At 38.4% G+C, this 20,273-nt stretch overlaps 1 protein-coding gene across 2 annotated transcripts in view; it reads left to right on the top strand.

Moving 5' to 3' along the window:
- Miro (mitochondrial Rho GTPase) overlaps nt 1–20,273 on the top strand; it is a 97,476-nt gene that overhangs the window by 31,339 nt on the left and 45,864 nt on the right. For both annotated transcript variants that reach the window (XM_067157277.2, XM_067157276.2), the window contains exons 8-10: nt 8,579–8,699; nt 10,747–10,939; nt 15,015–15,150. In XM_067157277.2, coding sequence (XP_067013378.1) covers nt 8,579–8,699; nt 10,747–10,939; nt 15,015–15,150 — 450 coding nt within the window. The remainder of the gene's footprint in view (nt 1–8,578; nt 8,700–10,746; nt 10,940–15,014; nt 15,151–20,273) is intronic.

Raw genomic sequence — 20,273 nt, 5'->3', positions numbered from 1 at the left:
ATCTAACCACCAATTGGTCTTCATCCCAGAACGACCTTTTCAAAATACTTCCTTGGTGTTCGAGTCACCTCCATCCACGTAACGTGTCCTAGCCACTTCAGCGTTGCATCACTTCGCCTTTCTTCCGTGGTCAGGTTGACCTACAGGTCTCTTCGTATCTGATCATTCCTAATTCTGTCCTTCTTTATTTTCTGTACAGCTGATGTGAGGAACTTCATTTCAACAGCTTGCAGTTGACTTACTTCTCTTTTATGGATGATGCAACTCTCCAGGCTATACGTCATGATGGGCAAGAGAAAAGTCTTAAATGGTCTGTTTAGCCCTCTGAGGAACTCACTTCTGAGCTCAAATTGGTGGATTCGATCCCAGTTCAGTCCAGTGGTATTTGAAGATCCTCAAATACATCAGCCTTGTGTCAGTAGATTTACTGACACATTAAAGAACTCCTTTGGAACAAAATTCCGACACCTCAGCATCTCTGTAAACCACAACAACAACAACAACAAAATAGTTAGTGGTATGTGAAACCAGTAACATTATTATTAATATGTCCTTGAAGAAATAGATGGGGTTGAGCTTGCTCAAAGGTTTGACACTCTTCTGGCACCCTTGTTGTACAGGGAAGGAACAAGCGACAAACAAAATTGCAGTCGCTTGAAGCACTCGCTGCTACTGATATTATCAGGTCATACTGCTCACGTTAAGTTCTGCAGTAGACTGAATGATGTGGCGAGCTTTACTCTAGCACCTCCCCTGTTCAGGGGAATGTTTCCGCTTTCTGGACCGTCCTAAACCGAGAACATTGAATCTCAAGTTGTTCAATTTGAGATGTTGCATGTTCCAAGAGAAGCAGTAGGAATGTTTGTACAAACCATAGTAGAAGTGAGTCTACACTCCCATTGCCAATTATCATATTGCACATTTATTTGGATTGAGTTCTATTTGCCACGCTGAGGCTACCAGATCAGTTTCAATTTCACAGTATTGGGGAATATTTTTTGAAGACTTTAACTGCACCTGCTCAATTATGCCTTGTGGTGTCAGTGTAAATATGTTGCAAAGAAATTTCATGTTGGCCATTTCAGGGTTTTCATTTAAATACAGGGAAATTATTTTATCTATTGCGGGGATTCTCACTCGCCCGGTCGCCTGCGCTGCGAGCCTGTCTCCTGCCAAGCACTTTGCCGTAATGCGGCCAATGCATGTTTTCGCACAAGATTTCTTGTACTTTATGAAGATATTTATGTATATACACATGCTCATGTAATGAAAATGGCATTGGAACAACACACTGAGCACTATACACGCGAACGCTTAACTAAACTGAACCTTACACTGTTGAAGCTGTCGGCAGACTGCACAGGAGGGGAGCTTGTGGTGCCGAGAAGCACATATCGGCAAATTGCTTGGCGGGAGACAGGCTCACAGCGTAGGCAACTGGTCGAGTGAGAATTCTCCCAATAGATAAAATAATGTCCCTGTATAATTTTTTCACACTACTTCAGGTAGCTTGTGCTGGAAGAGGTTGAAAAGGTCAGCAGCTATCTTCTGTAGCTTTTTTGGTTTGTTAAGAAGGATGCCATATATTCCTGTGTCGACTTAGTTAATGTAATGTTATAGCTTTTCAGTCTGTCGAAACACAAATTACAACACATACTGTACTGTATATATAACACTATAACATACATGTAAAAAATATAATGTCTTACAAGATACACTCTAATTCAATTCTATGTTTGTCCAACCCTTGTCCCATTTCCTTATGAGGTCCGGTATGAGGTGAGATGAACCTGTCGTGGCAGATTTTTATGATGGACGCCCTTCCTCACGTCAACCTCATCAGAGAAGTTAATGAGATGAAATGAATGACATGATATATGATAGTAGGAAGGGAGAGGATGAAACCCGGTGCTGGCACATAGCCTACTCCTGTTGAATAACACCAAGGGGTCTGCTCAAGTGAACGTCCCCATCCAACGAACGAATCACCATCACCAGCGCCATGTGCCCTCAATCCATATGAGCACTGCGGATAGGTTTGGAATTTAATCCGGGCTTTTGGCACACAATCTAGTGATTAGAAATTGTTTACCACCACCTCCCCTACCCTGCTGGCCAACATTCTGATAGTGAAACTTTTTTCGACCAACAGAACTCGAACTGGCTGACCACAGTGTCAGACCGTTTAGACTTCAATGCCTTAACAATCATGGCCGCCAGGTGGGCTATTCTCTAATTCAGTTCCATACTTTATTTAATCAGAATAATTAACTTGCATTAATTCCCTAATACCGTATTTACTCGCGTATTAGACCCATTTTTTTTCCACTTTTTTGAGCAGTGAAAACATGACTTGTAGGCTATAAAGAGCTATAAATTGTACATGTAAACATTCCACACTATTCTTTAACAAACTTATGAATGTATTTGAGTTACTGGCTATTTTTGTTGGAAGGCATTATTTCTATATGTGAAAAGACAATAAATGGTGAACACTACTTGTAGGCCTACATATAAAGTAAACATAGTCAGTTTTAGTTAATCACGTCATTCATTTCATCTCATTAATTCCTCTGATTAGGTTGACGTCAGGAAAGGCATACGGTCGTAAAAACTCGCTACGAAGATTCGACTCATTTCATACTCGACCCCCGTAGAGAAAAGGGATAAGGGTATCGTATTATCATATTGTGCAATATTAATACAAAAGAACTTAATGGCCAATCATTTGTCTCTGTCAGTTGAGCAGTAGGCCTACCACACAGTAAACCTGAGTAAACCTAACCGGCTTTCATTGTCCGGCTCCATGGCTAAATGGTTAGCGTGCTGGCCTTTGGTTACAGGGGTCCCGGGTTCAATTCCTGGCACGGTCGGGAATTTTAACCTTAATTGGTTAATTCCCCGGGCACGAGGACTGGGTGTATGTGTCGTCTTCATCATCATTTCATCCTCATCACGACTACGGGAGTCAAATCGAAAGACCTGGACTTGGCAAGCCGAAGTCCTCGGACACATCCTGGCACTAACAGCCGTACGCCATTTATTACTGCTTTCATTTGAATTATCACCTTGTGCCACCAACTTCGCTGCTACCTGTACGTCATCATTCCAAATTGCAAGTTGTCCACTTCATGACCGTATCGATGAGTATAATCAACAATTATAATTAATGAACCACCTAATCGATACTTTATTTTTTGCGTTGGGCAAAATTAAATATACATTATCACTCACAGAACATGTTTCGACCACTTAGTGGTCATCATCAGCTGTATAAGGAAAACTTAGATGAAAAATATTGGACAATAAGCACAAGCGTTAATCTTTAGGTTATGGAAAAAATATTTGCTGTGTTGATTGATTGATTGATTGATGGGTATCTTCACTGTTATAAAATGGCGGTCATCTGGTTAGGGCAGTTTGCCTCACATCATATCTTGGAAAGATGTTTATTCCGCGCTGCCTTGGGGGTCTGTCTTTGTGCACGACCTAGTGTAGTAGCGACGTGACACGGTTTGATTGTTCGTGCAATCCACAGAAGAAAAGGGAAGTGGAGTTGTGTCATCATCTAGTACGTCATTTGTGGGAGGAGGGAGACTTAGCAGTGATTCCGCGACGTCGAGCTTGATTATTTCATTTTTATTCATCTTATTTGTTGTCTGTCAACCCATTCCATGTATTTACTGATGTGCTTGTATAAGAGGTCTTTTTGCTCATTCATTTCGTTAAGATTCTGTTCCCCATTTTCTAATTTATCAAGAATAATGTAGATGTTTTCCAGGTTGTTCATTAGTGTTCCTTTATTGATCTTACTTATGATTTGAAGGTCCTGTTTGATATTAGTGAATTTGTGGTTCGCTTCTTTCATATGAGCTCCCTTAGCAGAGAATCTTCTGTGTTTCTCTGCATTGACGTGTTCCTGATATCTAATTATGAAGCTCCTTTCTGATTGTCCCACATATGTTTTTTTACACTGGGTACATGTCAACTTATAAATGCCACATTCTTGGAATTCATCATCTTGAAATTTATTGGCTCTATTGTGATTAAAGAATCTATGTTTCGTATTGTTTTTGGTTGAAAAAGCTACTTTGGCATTGTATTTCTTAAACAAATTCGTGATTTCATAAATTCTCGGGTTATTAATGGTGAATTTGACGTATCTCTTAGTCTTCTCTGATTGCTGTTTAAGTTTAATTTGTTGTTGAAATTTGCATTTAGAGATGATTTTGTTGATGATTTTCAGACTGAAACCATTATGCAAGGCTTGTTGACGAATGTAAGATAGTTCCTTCTTTCTGTCAGTTTCTGTTAACGGTATTTCAAAGGCCCTGACCACAATAGAAAGCGATTCTTTACATCCCATTTCACAAAATAAATCTGCTTACTATAGTTTTGTCAACAGGGTTTGAACTCGCTATCTTGGGATCCGGAGGTCGACAACTCTACCACTGATCCACAGAGGCAGCTGTGTTCTGTTAATGACGGCTACGATTTGATCCCCGCAAATAACAATTAATACACTATACAATATAGTTTGAGAAAGTACTACATGTTGTTCGGTGAAAAGAAGACGTTATCCTAGTCCCGGAGTACTCATATTCAGGACTCTGTTACCGATCACCCACGGTTCTTTACCCGTGATGTGCGAATAATTCTGTGCCCTGGTTCTGTTAGTACTGGTAGATATCCGCTGTATTTTAAACATTCTATTTGATACTATCGGTTTTCCTAATACATTGTTATTACTGTTATCATTACCTTCTTTTTCTACTGCTCTTCCCATAATTGTGGGTTTGTGGGAGTGAACTGCTTCACACATGTTGGTTTGGCCCTGTTTATTGGTCAGATGCCCTTTGTGACGCTAGTCCTGTATAGAGGGATGTAATCACTATTGTGCGTTTCTGTGGGGGTTTGTAGTGTGGTGTGTTGTCTGAATATGAAGGGGACAGTGTTGGGACAAACACAAATACCCAGTCCCCAATCCCGAGCTATTAAAATACCCCACCCGGCCGGCAATCGTACCCGGGACCCTCTGAACCGAGGGGCAGTACGCTGACCATTCAGCCATGGAGTCGGACTATTATTGTTACCATTATAATGTATGGGAAAACTCAACTTGATGCTAGGCAGCACTTATAACCACGTCCTTTAAGAGATGAATAGCCATAAAAGTTTGAATTTGAGAATATATCAATAATGGTATACGGTGAAAATAAATGAGACATAAATGTTCGGGAGTGGCCTTTTCTGTAATTTTTGTTATGTTCAGGTTTTAGATGAAACATATTTTTGGGGATATTTGGTAATTTGTGAAAAATAATATAATCGTGAAAATCTCTGTTATTTTTCCTTACACGGTAAAAACGCATGAAACTTAAAAGATCGGAAATTATATTCTAAACAATCTTTGTTATGTACAGGTTTTCAATACGTTGAATATTAACGGAGAAATCTGACCTTTACTGCCTTGACTCCATAAAATTACTAACCCATTTTGTTATTTTTATTACCATTATAATGCACGAGACAACTTTACTCATTGCTGGGAGCATCTTATAATGCACTACTTTCAGATCTGAAAGTAAGCAATTGTCCAATTTCATTTAAAAACCCGTTCCGGACCTGTTTTTGTATCCATAAGCGCAACAGCTTGGCGTAATTTTCTTCAAAACTCAGACCTCAGAAATACGTAAATTCACACACATTTTGAAATTAATAATACTAAATAATCTCCCATATTTAATAAAAACATACTTTCGGTAGTATTGAAGTTAAAACAGGTAGCCTGTATTTCGCTGTTAATTGCATAAAGAGTGGTCTTACCCTGTGCGGAAAACATATGTTTAAATCACCTGACGGGACGTTCGGCTAAAACATGGCGGAGCCAATCGGAATGAAGCACTCATTGGCCACACTATACATATAGAGCCACTGTAGTGTATGTGTAACAGAAGTCACTCCTTCCGAATAAAGCCGTGCTGTAGAACGCATGACTGGAAGAGTTCTTTGGGGATAACTGCGGCTGTTGAAAGCCAAACCCTTATTTTTAAGTATATTTCATGCTTGTTCTCCACATTTATCACACCAGGACTTAACCTAAACAGCTGTAAATGAAATAAGAAAGACTGCATTGTTCAGGTGAGGTATGCTATCAATGCCCGCATAGTGCCAGAAGTTCCACGAGGAGAAAATAAGTTTGTCACATTTTGTGGATATCTGCAGGTGTGACGGTAATGCGTTTTACCATCATAATGTTTAATTTCATACGATCGTTGTCTCCATTTTTTTATTAACGCATAGTATGTTTTGTTATTCGTGAGGTACATTGACAAGTAAAACATCATTTTGATTGTATTGTTTTTATCACATTTTAAACCTACTACTCTCCAAAAACAACTATTTTGGCCTGAGTTACGAGATATTAAACGATCACTTTGTTAATGATCTCGTGTGCTGTATTAATAGCAACAATCATGAATATTTCTTCACTCAAGTAAACTTGTTTCCTCGTCCCAAGGTGGTGCAGCTCTATTTAGACAGGCCTCCAGTGGAGGGAGTTGCATGTATCATTTTGATGATGATGATGCTTGTTGTTTAAGGTGGCCTAATATCTAGGTCATCGGTCCCATGTATCATTTTTACTGCAAATCAACCTTCCTGCCATTCGTAAATCTCTGGCAGTACGGTACCAGCAATTGAACTCAGGCTCCCGAGAACAGCAGCTAATTGTGCTAACCATTATGCTGGTGGACATTCTTAACTTCAGAACACAGGCATATAAACACGACTGATGCTTGCTTGCAATGTGCGGGTCGGACACAAAATTATTCACTTATTTGTGCAAAGTCATCAGAGCTGCAGTAGGCCTATGCTACGGAGGCGGGACATTTCTTAACTACGAATGTACCGCATGACTTTGACACGTGTTTTCATTGCGTGGTCCGTACGGACGAAACTATTCACAAATTTGTGTGATGTCATCAGCGAAATCGTTCTTCTCTGACGAATTACGTTGGGAGGGTCTTGTATGCAAGATTTTTTTTTTTTTTTTTCATTTCCTTCGTCTCGAAAAGCCAAGTGGGGTGTAATACGCGAAGGGGTCTAATACACGAGTAAATACGGTATATAACAATGCGTTATAACATGAAGAAGCAACATAACCTTCCTCTTTCCAATGGACAGAAGCAGGGTCCACAATACTCCCCTCACTGCCCTACTTCCCCTCCTCTCTCCACGGGGCAGAGTTCAACGCCTACAGAAATTTTCCCCTTTTGCAGCTGCTTAGCTACTCGACAACCTCACGACCACAGTCTGGAAGCAGTAGTTAAAGACAACGGACTACTCATTAGCAGTTTAGTTAACTACAGAAACATTTCTATAAAATAATAAAGTGACGGTTGAATACTGCTACAATCATTATTTGTTATTACTTGTTCATAATATCTCCAAACTCAATCATTGACAAATTTATGCATCATAAACAATATTGTGCATATATGCGCTTAATTTAAAGTGATTTGATAGAATCTGAGGATGTTCTTGTAGAGCAAAACATGTCATTCTTTGTTTAATAGTGTGAATTGTTTTTCAGGTTCATTATAGTGTTATACAGCGAGTTTCTCTCATCGGCTGGTGGCAGGTGCGCCCGGCTTATCTGCCTCCCATTGTCTCATCACTTCCTGTTACACAGCACTTCGCAGTTCAGGTCCGTGCTTAGAGCGTGTATTAAGTGTTGATCTGTCACTCCAACCGTTCTCGAGTTGTGATGTGGTACTTTGGGATATAATTCTCATAATGCCTCCACATGTGTACACAGTAGAGGAAAGGGTATTTATGTACGACAGTTATGTGAAAACAGAGTCTTGTAGGGAAGTCATTAGGCGATTTGTAACACAGTTTCCAGGTGTACGCCCTCCACATAGACTGTGTGGAATCCCATAAAGAAATTGAGAGAAACGGAATCTTTACTCCATAAGAAGCGATGGGTAAAAAAAATTGTGCCTAATGAAGAGAAAGTAAAGAATGAAAGAGAAAGTAAGCAAAATTGCAGAAAAATTAGAAAATAACACCTACAAAATCCCTGCAACAACTTGGACAAGAAATTGGGATTTCGATGCATGTGAATTGGAGTTTCCTAACATGATGCCAGAAATGTGTGGATGCAGGAGGAGAATATTTCCAGCATCTCCTGTCATAAGGTACGAGCTTATTTTCTTAATTCTTTATTACTAACTTTCTTAATTCTTATTTTCTTAATTTTTGTTGTTATCTCATGTCGTGCACGGATAAAGTGAGCGAAGTGCTGTCCTTGTTGCTATGTCGCGGAGCGGGAAGTGATGAGTCAACAGGAGGCAGATGAGCTCACTCACTGTATGTGTTATAATTTGTGTTTCGACATCTTCTGGAGCCACATACTCCACTTTGAACTCCTTGGTTTACAGCTATTCATTCCATTAAATATTATCTTGTGGCTTATTTGTATGTAATATGTTTTGCTACTCATCTATGCAACAACCTACAAAGGTTGTGGCAAGAAATTTTTAAATATAAAATTAATAACATAACACTGTTGCAGGTTTTTTGTTTCTTCACTGCCTTTTCATCCAACGTGGTCGGAATGAGACGACGTGGACTGTTCTTCGTAAATTTGGCTATGACAATAACCTGCAAGTAGCCAAGGAATATCTGTACCCACCGTGAGTATTTTGCTCTTCTTGATGAAGAATGAAAATAAACATGTAGTGATTATGTTTTTGAACCCTAACTCATGTTTATACTATTTTGACTCACCCTTCATGGCCATTTTGTAAACTGACAATGTAATTCACTATTTCATGTCTTTCATTTAATCACACTGATTTAACATCTTGTATAATGTAAATGTCTACATGCTTACGCCTATGCCTATTTCCCACTTTTTGGCTGAAGATGACGCCAAACAGCGTCGAAACTAGTTCCAAGTGTAAATATATGTTGTAAAAAAACTTATAACATTTATTTGTATTGAAAAGGCGGACCCTTTTAAGTTTCCTATCTTACACATAGAACTCAGTCAGTGGACGACGCAGCGTAAGGGAGGACGCTAAATACAATACGACCGACTGTGTGGTAAAACAATTTCATATATCCTTTTATACTTGACATACATTCTTACAAGGTTTTCTCATTTAAAATATATCCCTCCTTACTTAAATTCCTTCTTGTTTCAGACACATTTTAACAGTCTAACTCCAAAACTCAACTTCAACTACGGTTGTTACAAGAGTTGCCCCCGACAACCATAATCTAAGAAAATCTTTTATATTACTAATTTTATCTTCATGATCAACAAGTATACACGTCTCCAGCATAAAGAAGACCCCTTACGCCGATTTTACTTCGTTACTTGGACATTGACTTGTTGGAAATTTTAACCCAACATGAATGAACATTTTATTTCACCACCATAATCATTACATGTGTTTTAATTTTCTTGCCATTTTTGTTTATTCTTTTAGCTGAAGATATTTAGTATACATCTAGAGATTAAGCTAGATTATGTCATGTAAACAATAAAACTGTTATAAGAAATTGACAAGTATTGGAAGGGGGGATTCTCCTTATAACTTAATCTTAATTATCCACGAATGCGTAAATATGTATTAAAACTGGGTGTTCACATGCTCCTGTGCTCCTGAGAGCCCACCGCCACTGGTGTATTGTAAGATGAAGTTCTATAATATTATGTTTGTACATGAATTGTTTCTTGTCTTTTATCTTTTTTGCTTGTCATGTGTTTTTCATCATATTAAAGGCTGTGTAATTTTTAGAAAAATACTTTGATATTATTATTATTATTGGCCACATTGGACCACTTGAGTCTTCCATGTACACTTTTTCTTTGAAAGTTGTACTGTTTGATTCTTCTTATCTGCCCAGTACTTCTTCATTCATTCTGATCGCAGTGTTCTTAATTCGTCTGAAATCTCTACAGGCCTTCTGTGTAATAATATTCTATTATAGGTTATTTTTATTTGTTTAGCTTATGGTACAAGCTGAGCTGCGCACAAATTGAGTAACATTATGAAAGCAACAAATAATATAAAAAACAGAATAAATATTAAAAGTTAAGGTCAAACATAAAGTAGAAATTGAGAGAGATATGTACAATACAGAAAAATAGAAATACATAAATTAATAAATTTTAAAAAAACTAAACTGGGATGTCCAGTTGTTGTAGCCACTGAATAGCGTTGGTGAAGCTTTCAGAAGATCGTTGATAGTTCTGCGGAAGGCTCTATATGGGTATCTGAAGGTGATGTGTTGCATTGTCTGGAATTCTTCACCACAGTCACAGCCTGGAGAATGTCAGCCCAAAGGATGCTTTGCAGAGCCACTTCTTCCATGCCCAGTGCGCACTCTGTTTAGTGAGATCCATACACTCCGTGGGAGATGAAATCAGGGCAGGAGCTGCGTAGGGTCAAAGAACAATCTCCATTCGTTGGAGGTGTTAGCAGTCCATTCTTCATTCCAAGTTGGCAGTGATTAGATTAGATAAAATTAGAATATAGTTTAGATGTAAGTACTGCCATGTTAATTGTGGTTTATATAACGTAGTTGCCACTGTAATTGGGACACTAAGTCCTGTAGTGTGCAATAAATAAATAAACAAATAATTTTGTACTTGGAGTGTTAAGAATTGAACTGTAAACAGTTAGATGGAACATGGTGGTCAGGTTTGACTCGTGTGTATGTTTCTTCCAGGTTGAGAGTACCAGCTGGGTGTACCACAGAGTTATCCCACAAGGGACATCAGTTCCTTACCATGTTGTTTGAAAGGCATGACAAGGATCATGATGGAGCCCTCAGTCCCAGCGAGTTGGAGAGCCTCTTCTCAACATGCCCTTCGCCACTCTGGGGACTGGATGTCCATCGAACTGTCGTCACTAATTCAAAGGTCAGCACACATTGTTATAATCGTCTTCTTCTATGAGACTAGTTGCTATCTGAAGCAAAGCAGCTGAAAAACTAACCACCCTCTGCGCTTAAATGTGGAGGTACCTTTCTCCAGACAGGTGCTGGTTATGAGAAACCCAGTTTTCAGCATATGATCTTGAATTAGCTTTCTGTAAAGTCAGGTTAACCACAACATCTCGTACGTCTTCTGTTAAGCAACAGCGGTATACATGCTGTACATCATCATCATTTCTTTGCTCCAACAAGCCGGGTGTGGTTGTATACTCTTGTCACAGCACTTGTATGTTATGCTGACACTCTTATACCTTGTGTCACAGTAGATTATCAAAGATGTACTAAACATGTACTAATAATAGCTGTCAGTAGCAGCTGGGAGTTCAGAGGTTCCATGGTAAGTACATAAGGTAAATCAAAATTGTAAATTTAAACAAGATTGATAACAATATATATTTGAAAAGACCAAATATACATCTGAGAATTCATGCACCTAATCACCAAATTCATGTGCAGTGTTTTAACATGACTTTTTTCTTTTTTTTTTAGAAACATCAGTTTTAAGAATTTCTGAGAGGGGTAAATTATTTTTTGTACATACATTAATTTTAACATGACGTTCCACTATTTTCAAGGGACATTAATTTTAACTCAAATACATCCTTGATGTTAAACAAATAGACTGATGCAAGAAATAGATGCTCAGTGTCCCTAATAAAGAACAAATTTCTGATATTGTAGCATGTCAAGAATTCCATACCATAATAAAATCTCTTGCTGACATTTTAAAGCCAGGAAGGCACCTGGAGTAAATAAAGTAATTTAATCCTGTTCTCAAATCATGTGTCCATTATTTCCATAAAATGTCTCATATTTTCAACGGTGTGTCCCTTATTTTGTTTGGCAAAACATGGCAAAACTGGTTAGATCCGTCTTCCAAGTTGAAGGTCATCAAAGATATGACATACCTGCCTCATCATTCAAGGTGAATGGGTTCAAGTGTATTCCTGATCTAAGGTCTGGTTGTATTCAGTACCTCTGTGTTCTCTTCTCTAGATCTGGACCTTATTTCATAAAAGTTGCAATTTTTCAGGTGACAGGAAATTGTCAGACAGGTTTACGTTTTGACAATTGTGTGTTTCATAATATCGTTCTACATTGCGATTTTATTTGTTGCAAATATATATCACACGTGAACACGTTCACTTCCTTATACAAATTACTTTATTTACACTGTATGTCACAACACACAATTTTACACAGTAGCAAATGATGCTATATACAACATCCAATAGCGGAGTACCCTGAAGTCGATTCTGTCAAGTACAGATATCAACAACACTGAAGCGCCAACTATAACATACTCTCTCTTGAATTCACCGCCCGACTCACTCACTCGAGTTCAATGATCTGACTCCACCTCGGAGCCCAACAGTCACTCCCAGTCCATCACTTGCCTGAGTCCCAAGAACCAAGATCTGCGAACTTAGAACTGAGAACTGCCTTCACTGACTGACAGCTCGATATTTATACTACTCGACCAACCATCTAGAATGATCGACTTCTGGAAGAGTTCTTACAACACTCTAATGAAACACACTCGAAACATCGATCGACCAGCTAGTCGAATGGGTACTCGAATGTTCTTTCGATTTTTTAAAATGTACATGGAAATATCTACAACATTCGTAATGTCTCTACATGTATGTGGATAACAAAACCTTACTGTAAGTTTCCAGAACCCTTCAGATATACCAAATATATTACAATAAGTCTAATATACGAACATTATGGAATTTTCTACAGTTTTCGACTCTGTAGATTTTTTTTTCTTCTACTTGTTTTACGTCGCACCGACACAGATATGTCTTACGGCAACGATGGGACAGGAAAGGGCTAGGAGTGGGAAGGAAGCGGCCGTGGCCTTAATTAAGGTACAGCCCCAGCATTTGCCTGGTGTGAAAATGGGAAACCACGGGAAACCATTTTCAGGGCTGCCGACAGTGGGGTTCGAACCTACTATCTCCCGAATACTGGATACTGGCCGCACTTAAACAACTGCAGCTATCGAGCTCAGTCTATAGATTTTTAGGTTATACAATATGTATTTGAGGTTATACAATTTTACACTACATATTTACAGAGAAACCATATACTAGTCATGTTTAACACTTAATAAAAGATAATTTAGCATTAAATAACCTATAATTAAAATATATTAACCATACTAATTGAAGGTTTTACACCAATTACGATGTTGTACCTGCGACAATAAAAATGTACAAGTTAGATTTTTACAACAATTTTATAAATGAGTGTTTCATAAAACTTTTGAACTGACAGGTGAAAAGCTGACAAATTTGTCAAGTTGTAGGCTACATTTAGTGTTACGAAACAGATATGTGTCATTAGTTTTTGACATATTTACAAATTTGTAGAATTGTCATTGTGGAGGTGACATGTAATCCTTCATATGTAGCCTGTAATATGTATATAACTATGGAGAGTATTTTTGCAAATGTTTTGTAATTTAATTTAAATCTCTTGTGGATAATGAACTCTATTAACAGCGGTGGTAGTAGTAGTAGTAATAGTAGTAGTGGTGGTGGTGGTGGTGGTAGTAGTAGTAGTAGTAGTAGTAGTAGTAGTAGTAGTAGTAGTAGTAGTAGTAGTAGTAGTAGTGAGGGAATTGAAATGAGGCCACGCAGGGTTTTTAGACAACAGATTAACCTAACCTTCAATTTCAGTGACTCTGCAGTCAAAGATAAATTTCGTATTAGCAAGACATCAGCTGAATATTTTTTTATTTACAGAGCTCCCCTCAGTTGAAGGTTGCCACAATGGACAAAGCATAATGAAACAAATTAAATTACCATATTTACGCGAATAATACCTGCATTTTTTTTTTGATTGAGGCACGAAATTGGCATGCGGGTTTTATTTGAGTCAGTGTTGGCATTTTTTTTTTTAATTAGCCTTCCTAAATTTAGGGTGCGGGGATTATTCGGTGGCGGGTATTTATTCAAGTAATACCCGCATATTTTTAAAAAAATTGAGGCACGAAATTGGGGTGCGGGTTTTATTTGAGTCAATGTTGGCATTTTTATTTTATTTTTTTTAATTAGCCTTCCTAAATTTAGGGTGCAGGGATTATTCGCGTAAATACGGTATAATTTTTATTTACATAATGTTGTTGATTAGCCTACATTGTTTTCATAATGTCTTTAAACTATAAGAGTTATACCACGTAGCAGTGATTTCTCGGTAATGAAATTGAACCTCATAAAGCTAATAAAAGAAATAATTTGTAGTTCCGGAACCTCTAACTTAAACTCCTTCCAAAAATTCACAGTGAATCGAGGAATAGTCCCTCGAGCTCGTATCATTAATCCTATCACTTTAATGTCCTTCAATCCAAATTTATCTGTATGATAAATTGTGGTTGGTTCATAAATAGGATAGTAGTTACAGTCACAAACACAAAAAGTATTCATTCCCACCTCAGGAACAAATTTTTCTTCCTCCGTATTGGCTGTTTAATATGGTAATCTTATAAAAATTACTTGCCATTCTGCTTGAATGAGTAGGAACAAAATGTAGGTTAAATTTCAGTCTTGGATTTTACCACTTCATAATAACAGTCGATCGTTTGTGCATCACATTCTATGATTGGTATCACATTCTATGATTGATATAACTCTTCAGAGCTGTCTAGAGCGAAATACAGTAAACTTCAGATCTGACATAAAATTGTCACATTTATGAAACAAATTCTACAAGTTACAGTACTTTTTCTGTCACGTAACAGAAACTTGTAGCATTTATGAAACAGAAAATTGTCATGATATATTGACAAATTTGTCAGATCTGACATAATTGTTAAAATTGTTGCACCTGTCAAGTGTTATGAAATAGGGCCCTACTATCTGTGAGTTATTCCATATTGAAAGTTTTCCTCTCGAAGGTATAACCGCCTCTTGATAAATGCATTGAGTGTATTTCTGTAGTGGAATCTGAACGGTTTCAGTCTTGTTGAATTGTGAACTGTTTTTATCTTTCAGGGCTGGATCACACAACAGGGCTTCACATGCCAGTGGGTGCTCAGTACTCTGTTAGAGGTGCCCAAGGTGCTAGCATACCTTGCCTACCTGGGCTATAACATCACAGAGAACGAGACTCAGCTGACGGCTATACAAGGTTTGTCTTGACTGAACACCTCTCAGACCCATAATATTACAGTACATTTCTTCCTCCACCTAGAGGCTACCAGGTGTATGCTTAAGTCTTTTCTAGTTTCACGAAGAGATGGCGCCAGTGAACAGTGCGCGGCATATAATTTGATACATACCTCAGTTTGTTCATCTTACATTAACCTACCAACACACACAAGTTGAATCCACCAAACACTAGCGTCTGTGTTGTATCATTCAGTGATCATGTTGACGTTTGTGTCTGAAAAAGAACATTTGCAGCATACATTGCTTTTCTTATTTAATCAAAAGAAAAAGGCTGTGGAATTGTTTGCTGGTAGAAACATATGGGGAACACACTCCATTGATTAGAACATGCGAGACATGGTTTCGACAGTTTCGCTTCGGCAAGAAGACCCTGCTTTGTGTCTGGTGGGACCAGAGCGGTATTGTGTATTATGAACTCTTGAAGCCCGGCGAAACCATTCATGTACATTGCTTTCGCCAAGAAATGATTAATTTAAATCACGCATTGATTGAAAGATGACTGGAATGGGCCAGGAGACATGGCAAAGTGATTTTGTTACATGACAGTGCGCCGTCTCACACAGCAAAAGCAGTGAAAGACGCCTTGAAATTGCTTGGGACATCCTTCCACACTCGCCGTACTGCCCCGACCTGGCACCATCTGACTATCACCTCTTCGCATTAATGGGGCACGCACTCACAGAGCAGCACTTCAGCAATTTTGAAGAAGTTGGAAAATGGCTTGACGAATGGTTTGCTGCAAAAGACGAGCAGTTTTTCTGGCCTGGTGTTCATAACTTATCTGAAAGATGGGCGAAGTGTGTAGAAGCCGATGGCCAATATCTTGAATAAACAAAAAATGAATTTCCCTTGAAAATTAGGTGTTTTCTTTACCACAAAAACTGGCAAAAACTTATGCATACACCTTGTATAGTCGGCGGCGGCTACAACTCATATCCGAGTAAACATATTCTTCAGCAGTTTACATTTTCACACTCGCAAAGCTTTGTGAATATGTTTCACATGACTTAGTAGCCCAATCTTAGCATGAAGCATACGTCCACACAGATCACATGAAATAGTTGGGGGAAGGCGGAACTGAGCTTCACGAAGCTTCCGATGCTTGTCTTTTATCCTCTTCACAACACCTTCGTTCCTCTTCAAACACCGAAACTGATGTAGAAATAGTGTGGCGCCAAAGTGTACGGTTCTCAGCAAGCATATCCCATGATTGAGTGTTAATTCCAGCTCTTTTCATAGTATGCTTTAGCTGATTCTTAAAACGCCTCAAAGGGGGTCCGTGAGGTCTGTCTTGTACCGGAACACAGTTCATCATACAGAAGTTGACGAGGAAGCCTGGTTTTACTCATGCGATGGACGTGCTCTGTGCATCTGAGATGGTGGCCAACGGTAGTAGTCTCAATGCTTACAGCATGTGCTTTTTCAAGAACTGCAAGGTTGGTGACCCTGTTCTCCCATTAGATGTTCAAGATGGATCTAAGTTTCTGAAGATGGAAGCACTCTAGCTTTTTGATATCCTAAGTAATAATAATAATAACTTAAATGTTTCCACCTTTTCAATACAATATATTCACAAAATTACAAAATTATACGGTACTAGTTTCGACCCATCTAGGGGTCATCATCAGCCGTATTGGAGCAAAGATCACTTGTGGCGAAATCCTAAGACAAGTGATCTTTGCTCCAATACGGCTGATGATGACCCCTAGATGGGTCGAAACTAGTACCGTATAATTTTGTAATTTTGTGAATATATTGTATTGAAAAGGTGGAAACATTTAAGTTATTATTATTATTACTTATATATTGTTCAATACGGACCAAAAACATGAAATTCATAACCATCAATTTTGATATCCTGACGGTAGAGGGTCCACGTTTCACAACCGTAAAGCAGTGTTGTTATGACAACAGCATGGTAAACCATGATCTTGGTAAGGTCCTTATTCATGAAGACATGACAGGATAAACGTTCAAATGTTGAGTTGGCAACACCAATTTTCCTATCAACATCTTATGAGCAGTTAGCATTTGTTGAGAGGATACTTCCTAGCAGTAGCGGCGATTAGGGGAGACGAGGGGGGCAGTTGCCCCCACTTTTTTTTGGGAGGTCGATGATATTAGATGTTAGACCCCTTTAAACAACAAACATCATCATCAACGTTTTGGAGAAAATATTATATATTTATTCCATTTTAGCCAGCTGAAACTAGGAATTTAGGAATTATTAAAATAAGCCATTTGTACAAGCCCTGTTGTCTTAGCAGATAATTCTTTTCTTCATTTTCTTTAATCATTACCAGAATTATTACCGGAAATACGCACAAAATGTCCTTCGTCCCGGCTAACCGATTTGTATAGCACCGCAGCAAATAGTGGAGACTTTGCCTGTGCTATGAGGAAGGGTACCAGGGCTATATTGTTTGCTAAGGTCATAGACACTGAGGTATGATTCACTTCCTTGCCGCGTGCGTTCATCAGTCTGGCAGTCTTGTTAGTGCCTGTTAGTTTTTTAGTGCATAGTCAAATACTAAACGATGTTAATTGTATAATCACACCATATTTCTGTTAATTGTAATACATATTGTGTAGTATTGTTCCTTTGGTGAAAGTTTTATTGTATAGCATTGAATCAAAATATCAAAAAACTACTATTACCATATTTAAGTTGGTAAACTGACAATCTTTACCTCTCTGTCGAAATTCGCTCAGAGAGCATAAAAAACCTTAGCATTTTGTGGCCTTTTTTTCAGTTTTGATTTATTTAATTCCCCTCCACCGTCCGCTACATCTCACGAACCCGAGTACTGTTTGTTGTCTATATTTTGTTTTTTGTTTTTTTTTTGCCCCCGCACTTTTAATTCCCAATCGTCGCTTCTGCTTCCTAGATATAAAAAGTGGTCGACCTGCTCCAGTGGAGTATCCGCAATGGAGATATTGAAAGGTGGGAGGTTCGATCCAAGTGCAGGCTCTAAGAGTACTTCGGATTTTTTAACATTAATGGAGAGAACAAAACAATCACAAGCACTCTTGAAACAACTGACTGTTGCAATTCCTCAAGCATGAGAGCAGGTGTGGTAGCGTCATCTCTATACTGCAATTCTGTAACTGAGGAAATCATAGTAAGCTTTTTGAAGCTAAGTCTAGCCAGATTGAACAATCCCCCATTGGAGCAATATCTAACCTTTACACCTTGGTTGTCTGTAGAGGTTCCACAAAGCATGACAGCTAGGTAAAGGGCGAAGAGTGTTAGAGCAAGCACACATCCTTGTTTCAATCCATGGAGTGCTTGGAAGTGGATCAGAGATAATATTTTGATGAAAGACTTGCCCAGATGTGTTAACATGAAGAGCCTTGACTGGATCTACAAAATGCTGTGGACAGCCAAAGTGTTTCAGAGAGTGAGTCTTAAGCCTTTCCCAGATCATAGAACACTAAAAAGAGGCTGTTGCTCTCTGCATTTTTCTTGAATTTGCCTTGCACAGAAGAGAGGCTATAGATAGGTTAAAACACTTTGGTACTAGTTTTGACTTTTCCTGGAAATCTTCTTCAGCCATAAATCCTAAAAATTGACATGACAATGACACAATTTTATACAGTGAAGAACAATGAAATCTGTGCTGAGTTATCAGTTGACAGTTCGGTACCTCAGAGCTGAGTTTTTTCCTTCCTATGTAAAGAAATTTGTAGAAGCCTCAATTTTTTACATATCAGTGGGGTGATTAGCTTAAAATGTTTATAAATGTTGGTTCTTTACAAATCTAAATGCAAATGGAAAATCCTACCCTTATGTTCAATATCATTTTGAGACAAAACAAAATTGCACTTTTTGTGCCCATGAGTACATTACATTTATACACAGTAATGATCCCAAAATAAAATTATTTCCTAAACTCTGTAGGCAACTAATACATGTAATGCCGTACAAGTACATAAGTTGATATTTTAAAATACTTTCTAAACCTGGAATGTGGTAAGAGTTCATGTTTTCCACCGGTTGTTTGTGATACCAATTTGTTCAACCAGCTGCACCAACTCCACTGGCACAGAAGTTTTAGAAAAATCGATGATTTTGTGGTTGTCATAAAACACTACTTGGCTCCCAGAGTCTGTCACAGTTACTTGAAAGTCTGGTAGAGAAAAATAGCTTTTGAACACACCGTGTTTTTCTTCTTTCGTTTAGAAGGAGCCTCTGTTTCTTTCTCACTTGAAATATTTTCAGCACTCTCTGTATCATCCTCTCTTTAAAAATCACCTAACAATACATTAAAATCATCTTCTTCATCATCACTTTCCGCTGTGGTTAATAACTGAAAGATTCTTTGATCTGAAATAACATCTCTGCAAGAGCAACTAGTTTGTTGTTCCGCCATGTTTGTTTACATCATAGATTAATTCCACAGACGTCTACAAAAAGCTCTGTAAGTTACTTCCAGAAGCTATAATAAGTCGTGATCAATTAGTTCTACATAATGCCCAACAGAAGGCAGAACATACCAGAAATCAGATCGGCACTTGAGGGCAAACTGGAAAACTCAAAGAAATTGAAGTTCTCATGCACCGTCTATAGGCGGGCATAGCACTGCCGGGCCGGCAGCTTCAGCCCGTCTATAGACGGGCGTAGCACTCATCAAGTTAAAATGTAAATGAAAGTGCATGTTCCTCTTATATTATCTTATATTATAATCATAAAATTGTCCAAAATTCTGTATTGAAACTTGAAAATAACGCATGTAGTTTGTCATATGAAAGCAAATCGTCTGAAGATGCGTTATATGATAGCTTATCATATAATGTGAAGCTATTTGTGTTCTTGAAGTTGCCAAATACTTAATGATCAGCTGGGGAACATGTCGCGCACATGGTGTTGAGGTCAGCTATTTTATATCTCTCTCTAGTACCATTGCCTCAATTCAGAGGATCATGATCTCCGAGGAGGCTATTGTTTAGTTGTTTCTGTCTCTTGCGATCCTCAGCCAGACATGCTGCGCCAAAGAGGTTCACCCCGGTTGTATTCTTCATAATGTTCAACCATAAAGTGGGAACTCGTCCACAATCTCTCTTGCAAGGAACATTTCCAAG

Source organism: Anabrus simplex, chromosome 13 (assembly GCF_040414725.1).
Source record: "Anabrus simplex isolate iqAnaSimp1 chromosome 13, ASM4041472v1, whole genome shotgun sequence".
In the NCBI taxonomy this organism is placed as follows: Eukaryota; Metazoa; Arthropoda; class Insecta; order Orthoptera; family Tettigoniidae; genus Anabrus; species Anabrus simplex.
Note: the sequence above shows the minus strand (reverse complement) of the source record. Positions and strands in the feature narration are given on the sequence as shown.